At 43.3% G+C, this 14,966-nt stretch overlaps 1 protein-coding gene across 2 annotated transcripts in view; it reads right to left on the bottom strand.

Annotated features, from left to right (window-relative positions):
* The window catches only part of MAP3K20 (mitogen-activated protein kinase kinase kinase 20), a 292,039-nt gene that overhangs the window by 145,313 nt on the left and 131,760 nt on the right, over positions 1 to 14,966 (bottom strand). For both annotated transcript variants that reach the window (XM_030210690.1, XM_030210691.1), the window contains exon 10: positions 7,742 to 7,848. In XM_030210690.1, the coding sequence (XP_030066550.1) occupies positions 7,742 to 7,848 (107 nt within the window). The remainder of the gene's footprint in view (positions 1 to 7,741; positions 7,849 to 14,966) is intronic.

A 14,966-nucleotide genomic window follows, 5' to 3' on the forward strand; every position in this document is an offset into this window, starting at 1 on the left:
GGGTGGGGGGGGGGGGGGGGGTATGGTAGTGGTGGCGACCTCGCGAGGAGGGGGAAGGAAAACCCCAATATCAGCCCGTTTTTACGGGCTCAACGGCTAGTATTTTATAATATATGCAGGCACATGCACAGAGACCAGCACACATTTGCAACTCCTTTGGAGTGGGTGTAAATTTGTGCATGGGTTTCAATATTAAGGGCCAGTTTTACAAAGGCGAATAGGTATCTATGTTGCATTTACAAAGCAAACACTCCACATGGGCATCCTGTAATGAAATCAAGCCCTACATGGACAATAGCTACTAGCATAAGAAAAGTGGAGTGGTACGTTAAATTCATAGCAAGGTAAGATTAAGAATCTGAGCAGAGGAAAATCATCTTCATGACAAGAATAGATCATCAAAACAGTGATGGATTTGTAAACGTGTGTTTGAAAAGGTTGATCCTTTATGTTCCCCAGCCACTGAAGGTGTTTGCCCTGTAATAAAGAGATTTCTAGGCTTCTGCATAAGGAAATGAACTGAACATGTAATTAAACTGTGGAATTCGTTGCCACAGAATGTGGTAAAGGCAGTTAGCTTAGCGGGGTTTAAAAAAAGGTTTGGCTGGCTTCCTAAAGGAAAAATCCATAGGCATTATTAAAATGATTTGTGGAAAATCCACTGCTTATTTCTGGGATAAGCAGCATAAAATGTATTGAATTTGTTTTGGATCTTACCAGGTATTTGTGACCTGGATTGGCCACTGTTGGAAACAGGATGCTGGGCTTGATGGACCTTTGGTCTGTTCCAGTGTAGCTATACTTATCTAATATAATAATTCGCACCTCCAATGTTCTGAAGCTGACTCCGTGACAATGAAGCTGTGTAGTGTTCGTAATCGCACTCCCAATCACTGACCCGCCCTCAAGGGAACTCTGTATAGTTGCCAGGGAAAGAAACGCGACGTCAGAAGGAGCAGGGACCAACCACAGGCCTCGCACTCGTTCTCAGTGCCCCGCCCTCGGAGGGAAGGGAAGGCTGCATATACTATTCACCCACTGGAAGTTCATTCTCTCCCTCCGAGTTCCAGGGTCGTCGTCCGTCCCCCCACCTCCCAGTTCCAGCGTCCCCCCTCCCTCCCTATTCCAGGGTCCCCCCTCCCTCCCAGTTCCAAGGTCGTCAACCCTCCCTCCCTCCAAATTTTAAAACTCATCCTGACTTACCTCGCGTGGTAAAAAGTGAGCAGGCTTGGCACTTACTTCAGTTTTCCCTTCCCTGTCTCTCAGCTCTGGTCCCACCCTTGCGGAAACAGGAAATGAGGGCGGGACCAGAGCTGAGAGACAGAGAAGGGAAAATTGAAGTGCCGAGCCTGCATGCTTTTTACCGTTGCTGCCGGCCGCCGTAACCCCGACGAGGTAAGTCAGGATGACTTTTAGAATTTGGAGGGAGGGGGCCTGGAACTGGAAGGGAGGGAGGGAGGGACGATGACCCTGGAACTCTGAGGGAGGGACGATGACCCTGGAACTGGGAGGGAGGGAGGGGGATGCTGGAACTTCCCTTAAAAACATTAATGGCAGAAGGTGATTACCTTGCTAGCTCCCGTTTCATTTTAATGAGAAACGGGCTTTTTTTTACTAGTATACTTATGAAGCAGCTAATGTATTTCACCATCTTGGAACAGGATGGGCCCAAAATGTTTCATTATACACTTATTACTGTCCATTTTGCCCTTTTACATCTAGGCCAGACCAATTGGTCAAATATTTCTAGCTGATTCTGCTAACAGTATGGCTTAACAGCTCCACAATTCTCTGAAAAGCTTTATGAACTAACCTGAGAAGCAAAAGTGTCAAAGAACAAAAACTGCTCAGTCAACCCCAGACCTTGAACAGCATTGGAAAAACTGCTTCAAGCAGGGGAAAAAACCCACCTAGCTATATAAATTCAGCATAAGAGCTAGAGAATACATTTTTGTAGCAAAGCGTAAACGTTACAGCTGAGTATGTGGTAGGGGGCCCTCAAGAGGCCCAATTAGAAATATGCTGTTCACAAAAAATAAAGCATAATGCACAAAGATATTTCAATAAGGCACAAAGAATATAAAATGGGCAATAGGTGAAATTTTCACAGCTGTAGAAACCTTCATACACACTAACAGATGCCACTTTGTCAAAGCGACAGAAATATCAGACAAAACTGGGAATGGAAGGTAGGAGAGCATAGAAATGGAGACAGAGAAAGTGATGAGATGTACTCAGTGGTGTTCCTAGGTCGGCTGCCACCCGGGGCGGATTGCCACTCTGCCCCACCTCCCTAGGCTTACCATATGGCTCCAGAAAAAGGAAGACACATTGATCCAGCCCGGGTTTTGCTTCCATTGAAAGCAATGGAAGTAAAACCCAGACTGGCTCTATCTGTCCTCCTTTTTCTGGAGACATATGGTAACCCTCCCCCTCCCCCAATGAATCACGCCCCCCCCCCCCCACTCGGTGCATCACCTCCACCCACCCCCCAAGCGCATCGCTTTTAACCTCCTGGGGGTACAGGGAGCAATCACGCAGCTGTCGCCTCGACCAGTTCCCTGCCCCAGAACAAGAAGTAACATCAGAGGGGAGAAGGAACTGGCAGAGCCAACAGCCGAATAGCTGCTCCCTGAACCCCATTGCAGCGTGCAACCGGGGCGGACTGCACCCACCGCCCCCGCCCTTGGTATGCCACTGGATGTACTGACAAAGAGACTCTGAAAGCCAGCACAAGCACTGGCCATGTGAGTGACCATGGGACTCATTTTCAAAGCACTTAGACTGAAAAAGTTCCATAGGTTACTATGCAGGAGCATAGCAAGCCCCATGCACACCCTGTACGACACCCCCCCCCCCCCCCAACATGCTGCCAACACACCCCACCCACTTTGCAAGAGAAGCCAATGGAAGGAGCATGATTTTTGTGCCCCAGCATCCCTTGAGCCCTGTGCAGCCCGTTACCGCCCTGTTACTATGTAACTTTGTAAGTCTACGTGCTTTGAAAATACACCTCCACATGCACAGTAACACTGAGAAAGTATTCACAAGCATTGTTTGGGCTCAGTGGCCTCTTGTGAGACACATAATAAAAACCTATTTGTACTTTATGGTTCGTCATTTATTTGCTGTATTAGTTTTCTGGTACAGAAACATAAGAGTCCAGAGGTATTTAAAAAAGATCCTGAGAGAGATTTATTAATAATATAACATCTGCTCTGCTGGTCTTCTCCTGTGACTTTTTGGTATTTATTTATTTGTTACATTTGTATCCCACATTTTCCCACCTATTTGTAGGCTCAATGTGGCTTACATAGTACCGGAGAGGCGTTTGCAGACTCCGGTGTAAACAAATACAAAGTGATATTGTGGTAAGATTTCATGTGGCACAGCCACATTAGGGAATCGTACAACGGAAGAGTTGTGTTATGTCCATTACGTACTTTAGTTTTGTTGTGTTGCAGAGATCAGGCATTTATGTTGGATTGGTAGGGTATGCCTTTTTAAACAGGTTAGTTTTTAGTTTTTTCCGGAAGTTTAGGTGGTCATACTTATGGCCTGTTTTCTGGCTTAGACTGCCTGAATGATCTCTTTAGGCTTTCTATGGCCCGGGGTGGGAGAAGGGAAGGAGACCCTTCCCATTTTTACACGGCAATCCTCAGGTCTGAGCAAGGGAAAGAAGAATGGATGTCACATTTGCAAAGGCAATTGGCTCCAAATGCTAAGTCACTAGACTAGCTTCAGTTCTAGTTCTGAACTACAGCCCAGAACCTGTCACTGGTCTTTTCAAGAAAATCCTTCTCAAGATTTAACAGAAACTATAATGGTATCCCAGTTCTGCTATCTTCCAGCAAAGGAGCTTTGTTAATTATCACCCCTTCAATTAAAACAGTGAGGGGAAACTGGAACAAGAGCAAGGGTACTATATATTTTGTGATGGCCTCTCACTTTGTAATAAACTGCCAGTGGCAGTTATTTGTGCTTTGCAAGAAGATGAAAGCAAAGCTCTTTCACCGAAGTTTAATTATTGGACAATTAGGTTTCTCCAAATCATTTTTCATTGCCGTTATGTGCCATCCTTTCCTGTTTTTTTAAATGATTCCGTATTATATATTTCTTTGTATATAATTGTTTTATGTTTTTATGTGTTTACAGTTTTTAGTTGTTTGTACATCTTAAGCTACCTTGTATGATGAAGATATTTTAGAAAATACTTTAATTAAATAAAATAAACCCACTGAATGCATCCAGGCTTGCTCCTTTCACAGGCAAGCATGGCATTTGAGCATGATATTCTGGCACCATGGTTGCTGTGGACAAATACTAATACTGTTTTTATTCTACCAGGCATCGCAGATTCATAATTTCAGCACTTTAACACTAAAAGCAAGTCTGGTTTAAAGATATCAATTCACAATGTACTGTAAACTATAGGAAATAAAGGGGTTGATATTCAATGCGATTTAACTGGAAAGAAATGACTCCTGGCCTGGTCGATGCTGCTTGATGAATTCCCCCCCCCCCCCCCCCCCCAAAAGTGCTGAATATCGCAGTTAGCCGGCTCCGCAAACCCAGAAATTCAATACCAGTGCCTGGATATGGCTCGGCTTTGAATTTACGGGTTTAGCACTGGCAACTGTCAGCGAAATGCTGATCATTGCCAGCTGCATATTGAGCCTAAAATGATTACCAGAAAGAGCGCCTTCCTTATAATTTCTTAAAGCCACATTTCTGGAGGTGATATATCACCTTAGTGTAAGAGACATTTAAGCGCATGCTGTTTAAATCTAGAATTCCACAATCAGCATGAATCCTGAGGATTGCAAGCTGAATACCTTCACGCCAAACATTAAGGAAGTCTACTGTTTGCATCTCTGATCAGCAGCACAATATGGTAGTTTTACCATACTGGCAGCAGTAAGTGGCAGTACACAGTCTCTGTTAGATGCTCTGCTGATTCAGTGGAGAAATAAAGTCAGCTCTAAGGCATGTTATTTATATTTTTAATCATGTGACCTGGCTTTAAGATTCCATCCTCTGCTCATTTTTTCCACTCACACTACATGCCTAATCCATTGATTTCATTTTGCCCTTTACTGACAGTTTTAGAATTGTTTTTTTGCAGCCCTTCTTTCACTTTTCTTTTTAATTTGCTGGATGCATTTTCTTTTCCTCTTTCATCAGCTGTAAACACTACATATTGTTTAACATTTCTCTCTACAGCCTCCTCGGAGAAAAGCCAATGACTTTTAATTTGGCAAGCAGTGAGAAACTTACGGTAATAATTCCCTGTCTGATTATACTGGGGAATTTTGGAGAACATCTACATTCTTCTCATTCAGCAGCCTATTTTCTCAGCTGTGCTAATGTATTAGCACACATTAACATGCATCAGCATAACACAATCAAAAATAATGCACGGAAGTTTTGAGATATGCAACATAGTGGGTTTGAAAATCCGGTGCAATGTGGGCATGAAAACGTTGTATGTGTAAATCTGCAATTTCTACTACAGCACGTAAGTTGTGTTATTCCAAGAGACTTAACTACATCCGAATAGTTATGTTCTCCCTGGGAGCACTGGCAAGTTCACACACAAACCAAGGTTCATGCAGAAGAAATGTGAAGGGTTCAGCTGTATATAGACAAATCACCCATTCTTTGTTGCTAAAAATCCTTGTGAGACAAGGAATAAAAATAATTGCCCCACCCCCCCTAAGCTCCAAGAAAAGTGTTCTCCCCCTCCAGCTCCCAACCCCTTTTGCACACTTACCCTGTCATTTCTGAGGGCTAATGGGGGAATGACCTTAAGCATCTACAAACTTTGCAGAATACAGCAATTTGCTTGATTTGTAGAGCTCAAAGATCTCACTAACACCTCTATTTATCCAACAACATTCACTCCTGCCCTTGCCAGCTCTGTTGACAAAATCTGCAGGGACCTCCGGCAGCACTCTCTCCACAACCTCCACAGGTGTAGAAACTCCTTTCTGCTGCTGTGCAGACCGGGAGCACAGCCAAACATGGTATTTTCAGTGGGCCTCAGCCCAAGTTGGGTGGGCATGCAATTTTTCCCGCATCCCCCAACTCCAATAAATAAGCTGGCAGGGACCCTCAAGCTCCACCAGCTGAAGAGGGCTTTTTCCAGCAGCTGGAACAATCCTATACTCTGCAGCCAATAGCTGGAACACTCGCATACACCCCCACCCTCCACATGCACAAAAACTGAATATGCATGGATGGGGGGGGGGGGGGGGGGGCGGCGGCATGGCAGTGGCACATAGAGAGTAGTATGGGAGTGTTACAGCCATGGGCTGTACAGAATTGCTCCAGCTGACAGAAGATGCCCTCTTCAGCTGGTGAGGCTTGGGGATCCCCACTAGTCTTAAAAAGGGTGCCACAATTTGGGTGGGCCCAGGCCCATTTATGGCTATGCCACTGGTGCAGACACTGCTCACTGTCAGAGGGAGGAGCAGTGGGGTAGCTACGGGTGGGCACAGGCCCACCCGTTCTTGGCTCAGGCCCACCCTTTCTGCCCCCTCAACATACTTCCTGAGTGGCCACCTGACTCCCCCTTCCTCTCTTCCTTTCCCAGATCTGTCCGTGGTCTGGCAACTCCTATCTACCTCACCACATTTGTGAGCAACTGCAACAACACACATCCGCTGCCTCCTGCGCTGGTCTCTGAAGACTTCCTTTTACCGTGTCCCCACTCTCCCTTACGACACTTCCCGTTTCCTCCGGCAGGACGCAGCAGAGGAAAGTCTGCAGAGCCCAGAACAGGAAGGGGATGTGTTGCTATTGCTGTCCATGAATGTGCAGGCAGGGGCAAATACTGGATCTGGGAGCAGAGGAGAGAGAAAGAGAGGTGCTGGTTAAAGGGGGGTGGTGGTTTGGAAGGCCCACCCGAAATAACTTTGGGTCCACCCAAAATAACCAGTCTGGCTACACCACTGGGGAGGAGGGAAAAGCAGCACCATAGCAGTACCTATGCAGGAATGGCAGATCTCTTTCCTACAGTGCTTCTGTTGCCTTATTCAAGAAAGACTTTTGTCTCCATGTTCTCTTTTGCTGGTACATTAAAAGATAAAGTAACTATGAGGAGCAGCTTGAATGTTATACTGGCACAACTATCAGCTATAATTTATGTGCTGTAACTTCATGTAATGATGTGGGTCATGAGAACCTTGTGATCATTCGTAGGTCAATCAGAAATGTCTTGCTAATATAACTTACATATAACTTGCCAAAAAGAGAAAGATGATACATTTGAAACCCTCAAACATAATGAAGAAAATGTTAAAGTCTGAGCACTTCACAATGGCTAGCCAGTTTACCTTGTGATACTGTGCTCAGACCAGGATTTAATTTCTGAGGGAATGGCCTGGAATGCAGTTCTGCCACTTCTTCTAGCCCCTCCATTCCAGGCAGCCTGTAAGGAAGAGGAGGGGAGGGGAGGGAATGAGCCTGGAGCAAAGCAGAGAACAGTCACTATCGTCCTCAATCCAGCCCCTTCCTTCCCCTGGCTCCATAATCCCACTTCCTTTACATCTACAAATTAAGCCCCGACTCAGATTTTAACATTCTACCTCCAAGTGTTTTTGAGGTTCCTCTTTCCTTCTGTGTAACTGTCCAACTGTAGAATTCTTTTCCACCTTAAGTCTTTCAAGTGAGATTCCCCTTGTTCCCACCACTTAACCAGTCTATTTCAGGATCTAACTTTGCCCTCTTGGAAGCATACCTCCACTCCGCCTTGTTGTGTAAGAATGAATTGCATTGGTCTGGGAGCTTGGTGTCATTTGCCATTGATTCCAAGTTTGAAATTATTTGCTTGAAAGATGGTCTTTTCTGAAGAAAACAAACACAAATTCTTCTATTTTCTGTTGCATAGATTTTTGCTAATCAGACAACGTAACTATCAAACCTAATTAGAACTGCAATCCTATATATGAACCCATAGGCAATAAACAAATACTCAAATGACAAAAATAAATTTTATGAATACCATTTTAGGCCCTCGACTGATTGGGGGGGGGGGGGGAGATTCACATCAAAGTTCATTTAACAGTACAGTTTCTTTAATTATCTTCCACTGTAATCTGTTTTTTGTTTGCTGCTAGAGTTCTCTACCAGAGATTTCCCAAGCAAGGTCACCACCTGCATATCCACAATAACTCTTCCATCACTCCTTTAAAGTAGCCCATTTCTGAACAAATGACGACCGAAGCAATCAGAAAATAAAACATCCTTTCATTTCTCTGTACAGAAACAAGCAATCTAAGTGCAAACATACCTTTTCCTTGAAGATTTCTGAGAAAATGCAACATCTTGAAACCAATATGCTCATTTTAACTGTCCAAACAACAGTAACAAAGAGACGAAATTTACAGTGCTGGTCCCTTGTATTTGCTGATCGTAATCTATTCTTTTAGTGCCACAGAATTATTTTGGAGAGAGCAGCTCCTTTGCGCCATTGTTATATCTTAGAAAATAGTCACAGTAATGAAGGTAGTTATGTAATTATTTGTGCTGCATCTGCACTTCTAACAGATCAGTAGAAAGTCAGTTGAAGTAAAGAGCTTCTCATTCAAGCCCACTGTGCTATTAGGAAAACATATATTATTTAATACAAAATAAAAAAAAATCACATATTTACCTGCATCACTTCCCTCCTCAATAGTACTTAAAGCCTACAAGACAGGGGCATAATGACAGAGGGGCCGTGGCCCCAGAGCACCAGCCTGAAGGGAGGGGGGCACTAGAGGAGTAGCTGAAGATCAAAACCCAAAAGAATGGGACTTTTTAGTGATGTGATGAGTACTGGAGTGATGCAAATGTAAACACTGACCCTGGGGCATTAGAGATTCATGGCACCTCTCTGCTATGAGAGAAGAGGAAAACCGAAAAAAAAAAATCCCACTGTGGAACATCGCAAAACAAATGAAAGTGGGAAGGTGGAGATGGCTTGAAAAGAACTATGTGTGCAGCTTGATCGTAAACAACTAAAACACTTTATTTGCAAAAACATGCAGCACCCGACATGGCACCGTGTTTCGGCACCGAGTGCCTGCCTCAGGGGTCAAGAAATGTTAATGCGTCCAGAAACAGTGTTTGAAAACAGGGATAGATCACCGCTTAAATAGATCTTCACTGTAATAATTGTGTAATTGATCTTTAAAAAGACCCTCTGGAGATATGGTGCACCTGTAGTGAACTGCAGTGTAGACACTATGCAAAGTTGTTTACGATCAACCTGTGCACCTGGTTCTTCTCAAGCCATCTCCACCTTCCCACATCTCTGCTACAACAGGCCTGTCATGGTTATGCGTGCCATCTACTCTAGTGCTGATAGTCTCAGAAGGGGCTTCTTTGCTGCTTTGGAGGGAAAACAGATTTTCTACGCCATGCTACTCCAGAAACAAATATATATATTTTGGGGTAGATATTCAGCTGGAGGTGGTGAGCAATTTTTTCAGTTGCTGCCCTCAATGCCGGGCCATATCCAGGTTTATGCGGCCAGTTATTTCTTATGTGGTTAAATGGATATTCAGCACTTAACTACCTAAGTGACACCACATAAAGATAGGACTGTGTTTTATGCGGTCCGATATGGCCACAAAACTGAATATTAGTACTTAACTGCATAAGTGCTGACTCTGCCCTGGACCGCCCACAAAATAACCAGAATTGAGTTTAGCAGTCTGTGATGATATTAAGTGCCACTAAATATCACCACAGACTGGATAAATGCTACCTCAGGGAGTGCTATGGAGGTAAAATTCTTAGATATAATAAATGACTGCTTCTTGGAGTAACTGATCCAAGAACCGACAAGAGGGTGAGCTATTTTAGATCGTCTTTAGTGGAATGCAGGGGATGGTAGGAGAGGTAGCAGTGTTGGATCCACTAGGAAACAGTGATCATAATATGATCAAATTCGAGTTGATATCTGGAGTGAAATCACTAAAGAAATCTACTGTAGCAGCATTTAATTTTCGAAAGGGTAACTATGACAAAATAAGAAAAATGGTTAAGAAGAAAATGAAAGGGTTGGCCGCAAAGGTTAGGACTTCAAATGAGGTGTGGATGTTGTTTACAAATACCATTGTGGAAGCCCAGACCAGATGTATTCCACGTATTAATAAAGGTGGAAAAAAGAGCAAATGACAGCCAGCGTGGTTAAAGGGAGAAGTGAAAGAGGCTATTACAATCAAAAGGGCATCCTTCAAAGAATGGAAAAAAGGATCCGAATGAAGAAAATAAGAAGCAGCATAAGCACTGTCAAGTTAGATGCAAAGCAGTCTAAAAGCCTCTAAAAGAGATAAAAAAAGTCTAAAAGAGACTATGAAGAAAAACTTGCTGTGGAATCAAAAACTCTTAGTAAAACCTTTTTCAGGTATATCAGAAGCAGAAAGCTTGTGAGGGAATCCATGGGACCATTAGATCATGAAAGAGCAAAAGGGGCACTGAGGGAGGACAAAGCCATAGCTGAGAGACTGAATGAATTCTTTGCTTCAGTCTATATGGAAGAACAGGTAAGAGATCTACCTGTACCGGAAATGGTTTTCAAGGGTGATGATGTGGAGGAACTACTACTACTACTACTTAACATTTCTAGAGCGCTACTAGGGTTACGCAGCGCTGTACAAATTAACAATTAAGGACGGTCCCTGAAGAGCTTACAATCTAAAGGACGAAATGTCAAGTTGGGGTAGAAATCTCTGTGAACCTGGAAGATGTACTGAACCAAACTGACATAAATCACTTGAACCAGATGGCATACACCCCAGGGTACTGAAAGAACATGAAATTGATGATCTATTGTTAGTGATCTATAGCCTGTTGTTAAAATCATCTGTAGTACTAAAAGATTGGAGGGTGGCTAATGTATCGCCAACTTTTAAAATGGGTTCCAAGGTGATCCGGGAAATTACAGACCGGTAAGCCGGACTTCAGTGCCGGAGAAAATAGTGGAAGCTATTATAAAGAATAAAATTATGGAACACATAGACAAACATGGTTTAATGGGACAGAGTCAGCATAGGTTCAGCCAAGGGATGTCTTGCCTCACCAATCTGCTTCATTGTTTTGAAGGTGTAAATAAACATGATCTAACGTATCTAGATTTTCAGAAACCTTTTGTCAAAAATCCTCATGACAGACTCCTGAGAAAGTTAAAGAGTCATGCAATGTCCTTCTGTGGATTAGGAATTGGTTATTGGACAGCAAACAGAGGGTAGGGCTAAATGGTCATTTTTCTCAACGGAGGAGGGTGAACAGTGGAGTACTGAAGGGATCTGTACTGGGACCAGTGTTATTTAACATATTTATAAATGATATGGAAATTTGAATGACGAGTGAGGTGATTAAATTTGCAGATGACACAAAACTATTCAAGGTTGTTAAAACAGGTGCGGATTGTGAAAAATTGCGGGAAGACCTTAGGAAACTGGAAGACTGGGCATCCAAATGACAGATGAAATTTAATGTGGACAAATGCAAAGTGATGCACATTGGGAAGAATAATCCGAATCATACTTACCTGATGCCAGGGTCCACATTAGGAGCCAGCTCACAAGGAAAAAGATCTAGGTGTCGTAGACAATACATTGAAATCTTCGGCCCAGTGTGCAGCAGTGGCCAAAAAAGAAAACAGAATGCTAGGAATTATTAGGAAAGGGATGCAAAATAAGACCAAGAATATTATAATGCCTCTATCGCTCCATGGTGCGACCTCATCTTAAGTACTGCATTCAATTCTGGTCGCTGTATCTTAAAAAAAAGATATAGTGGAATTAAGAAAAGGTTCAAAGAAGAACAATCAAAATGATAAAGGAGATGGAACTCCTCAATATGAGGAAAGGCTAAAGAGGTTAGTGCTCTTCAGTTTGGAAAAGAGACGGATGAGGGGGGATATGATTGAGGTCTATAAAATCATGAGTGATGTAGAATGGGTAGAAAAGAATGATTTTCGTTGGTGTAAATGGATGCATATAGTTTTAGGCGCTGGGATATCAACTAAGCGTATTCTATATACTGTGACTAAATTTTATAGAATACGATTAGGCGGAAAAGATTTCTGCTCAGATTTTCCAGGCGCCATATATAGAATCTCTCCCTGAGCAGGTTATTTTGTAACTCTGCACGCAAATTTTTTGAATGCCCACAACCCTCTCATGCTCCTCCCATAGCCATAACCCCTTTTCAGATCCACACAATAGAATTTATGTGGACTACGTTATAGAATATGCTTAGCAATAGTGTGCATAAATTCTAATTACTGCCAATTAGTGCTGATTGCTTGTTAACATCCAATTATCGGCGCTGATTGGCTTATTGAGTGCACAAATCATAATATGCCCAGATTTGAACGCACAACTAGTCGCTCTATATAGAATTTGGGGGATAATGGAGAGATCATTAAGAGGTCCTTTTACTAAGGTTCGCTAATGGATTTAGTATGTGGTAATGAATTAGTGTGAAGTGCCATGCAGCCCACAGGTATACAATGAGCCGAGCGGCATTTAGCACACCGTAATCATTATTGCACCTTAGCAAAAAAAAAACCTTTAAAAGGTAGTAAGATATACTTATACCACAGTATAGCAAAACAAAGAAAATACGCTATACGCCGACTATCTCTAGAAGGTAACATAACATTTCTTTCACCACACAACTAACCAGTAATCAGGAGATCTGAACTAACTACTCTTTTAGACACCAAGAATGAGGTAAGGTGCTTAGGCTCCCAGAAAACATACTTATGAGATTGGCAGTATCTCCTTTGGGAAACAATTATTATGTCAGGATTGAAAAAGTCACACAATAAAGTGCAGACATTTAGTTTTAAAGCCAGAATAAGATTAAGAAAAGATTCAACACTTGATTCTTGGAGGCAAGCACTGTCTATACAAGGCTTGTTTTTGGCAATTTTCGTGTTCCTTTAACTCAAGACCTTCTACAACTAGACTAAACAGCCTTACTCTATCCACACAAGAAACTAAGGAAAAAATAAACTTTTCTTTTCCTTAATCCACATGAAAATTTATTTCGTTTCTTCTTGCTTTTCTTTTAACAAGCAGGAATGATTAACAAACCAGAAATTCAGTTCTTAGACTCTCTTCAGTATATCTTACTTAACATGTTTGATCATTCTGTTTCCATATTCACTGACTATTGTACCTGGTCCAGTTTTATGAAAACTAAATCAAATTATCTGCTAATAAAGCGTAAGACCATTACCTTATAATTAAGGATAAGATTAGTTTCTGAAACATCATCACTAGACAATTTCTCTCCTGAGTCTGGAAACTGACAGCCCTGACAACCATGTAACCCTCCCCCCCGCTGAGATTTCCCTGCTGCAGAGCAGGGGTGGGACAATCTCCTGGGGGTCACTATGGTGAATGGGAACTAGAAGAGCTGCCTAATGTGGATAGAGATGGAGGAAGGCCAGCCCGAGGGGATAGGGTGAAGAGAGATATAAAAGCATTAAGCACTGTTAGAGCATGGTCTTTGGTTGCCTGGCCCCCATCAAGACCCTAAGCACCAAGGGGGAATCTCAGACCAGGAGGAGGTGGATCTCTGCAACTAGGGGTCAAGTTTAACCTCTGCTAAGGAGCAGAGATGATAAGATCCAGCTGGGTATGTGAGAAAGGAGTGCCTGGTGGAAAAAGACACCTCAGACAGAAGTCACTCTGTGTGACTTTACTCCAGGGGCATAGCTAGGTGGGGCCCCCACAGATTTAGCCCTTGCCCCCCTCTACTTTTGACCCCCCACCGCCGACCCTTCCCCGCCACTTTTGATCCCCCCTCCCCCCCACCGCCGCCGACCCTCCCCCGCCTGCCGAAGTCTTCTTCAGCGCCGGTCTGTGGTGCCTTCGCTGATCTGTTTCTGTGACTCCTGACTCCTGATGTCCTGCATGCATGTAAGCACAGGTTCAGGTGTGAAGTCCCGCCCAGTGCACCCCAGGATACACTGGGAAGGGCTGGGCGCCGCCATTTTGCAGGCGGCGCTGAAGGAAGAGGTAGGGGGGTGGGGGGATTGACCACGGCCCACTAAGCCACCAGGGACTTCTTGCCAATGCTAGGGGGGGATGTTATGGGGGCTGGAGACCCACTGGATCTCCAGCCCCCCCTGAACCTGTGTTGGGGAGAGTCAGAGGAACTCCAGCCCCTGTTTCCCCTTGCTCGGGACAGGGGTAGTTGGGGTCTGGTGGTTCCATGGACCTCCAGCCCGTGTTTGACATGTCTGTGCTTATGACAGCCCAGACCTGTCAAACAAGTGTGGGAAGATCGCACTTCTACCCCACGATCAGAGAGAATTGTGTGCTTAAATTTGCACGCAATTATCTCTGATCATAGGTGCGGTAAAGCCCCGTGCTGTTCCAGCGCTATTTTTAGAGCGCTGTTTGGAACAGCGTGGGGCTTTTGATCACCTGCCCAAGATGGAAAATTGTGTGACAAGGTACACAGAATTTTGTTATTACAAACTTATAACTCTGAGGTGTATATGTAGATCTACCTGCTTATATAGGGATTTAGTGTTTAAATAGTTATGTTTTTTATTCATTTTATTTATTTATTGGGATTTATTAACCACCTTTATGAAGAGATTCACACAATGCTATAACAATAGTAAAAATGGCCAAATATAAACATAAATACAATGAATGAGGTAAACTTGAAAACAGCAAATTGAAACCTAATAAAAGAACTACCATGAAACAGTATAAAAAATACATTATACATTTAGGAAGCAATTGTACAACTGGGTGCCTCCATTGAGGTGCTCCAAGGATGTGCACTAGGATGCCAATTCTACAATGGTACCTGGGCACATAGGTCACAATATAGAATACTAGTATAACCTTTTATTGGAGCACCTAACATTTACGTACTCCCAGTTACACCAGCCACAGAGCTGGCATAAGGGAGGTACACATGTAAGTTGTAAGAATAAGGGG

Source organism: Microcaecilia unicolor, chromosome 7, assembly GCF_901765095.1.
Source record: "Microcaecilia unicolor chromosome 7, aMicUni1.1, whole genome shotgun sequence".
NCBI classification, from domain to species: Eukaryota; Metazoa; Chordata; class Amphibia; order Gymnophiona; family Siphonopidae; genus Microcaecilia; species Microcaecilia unicolor.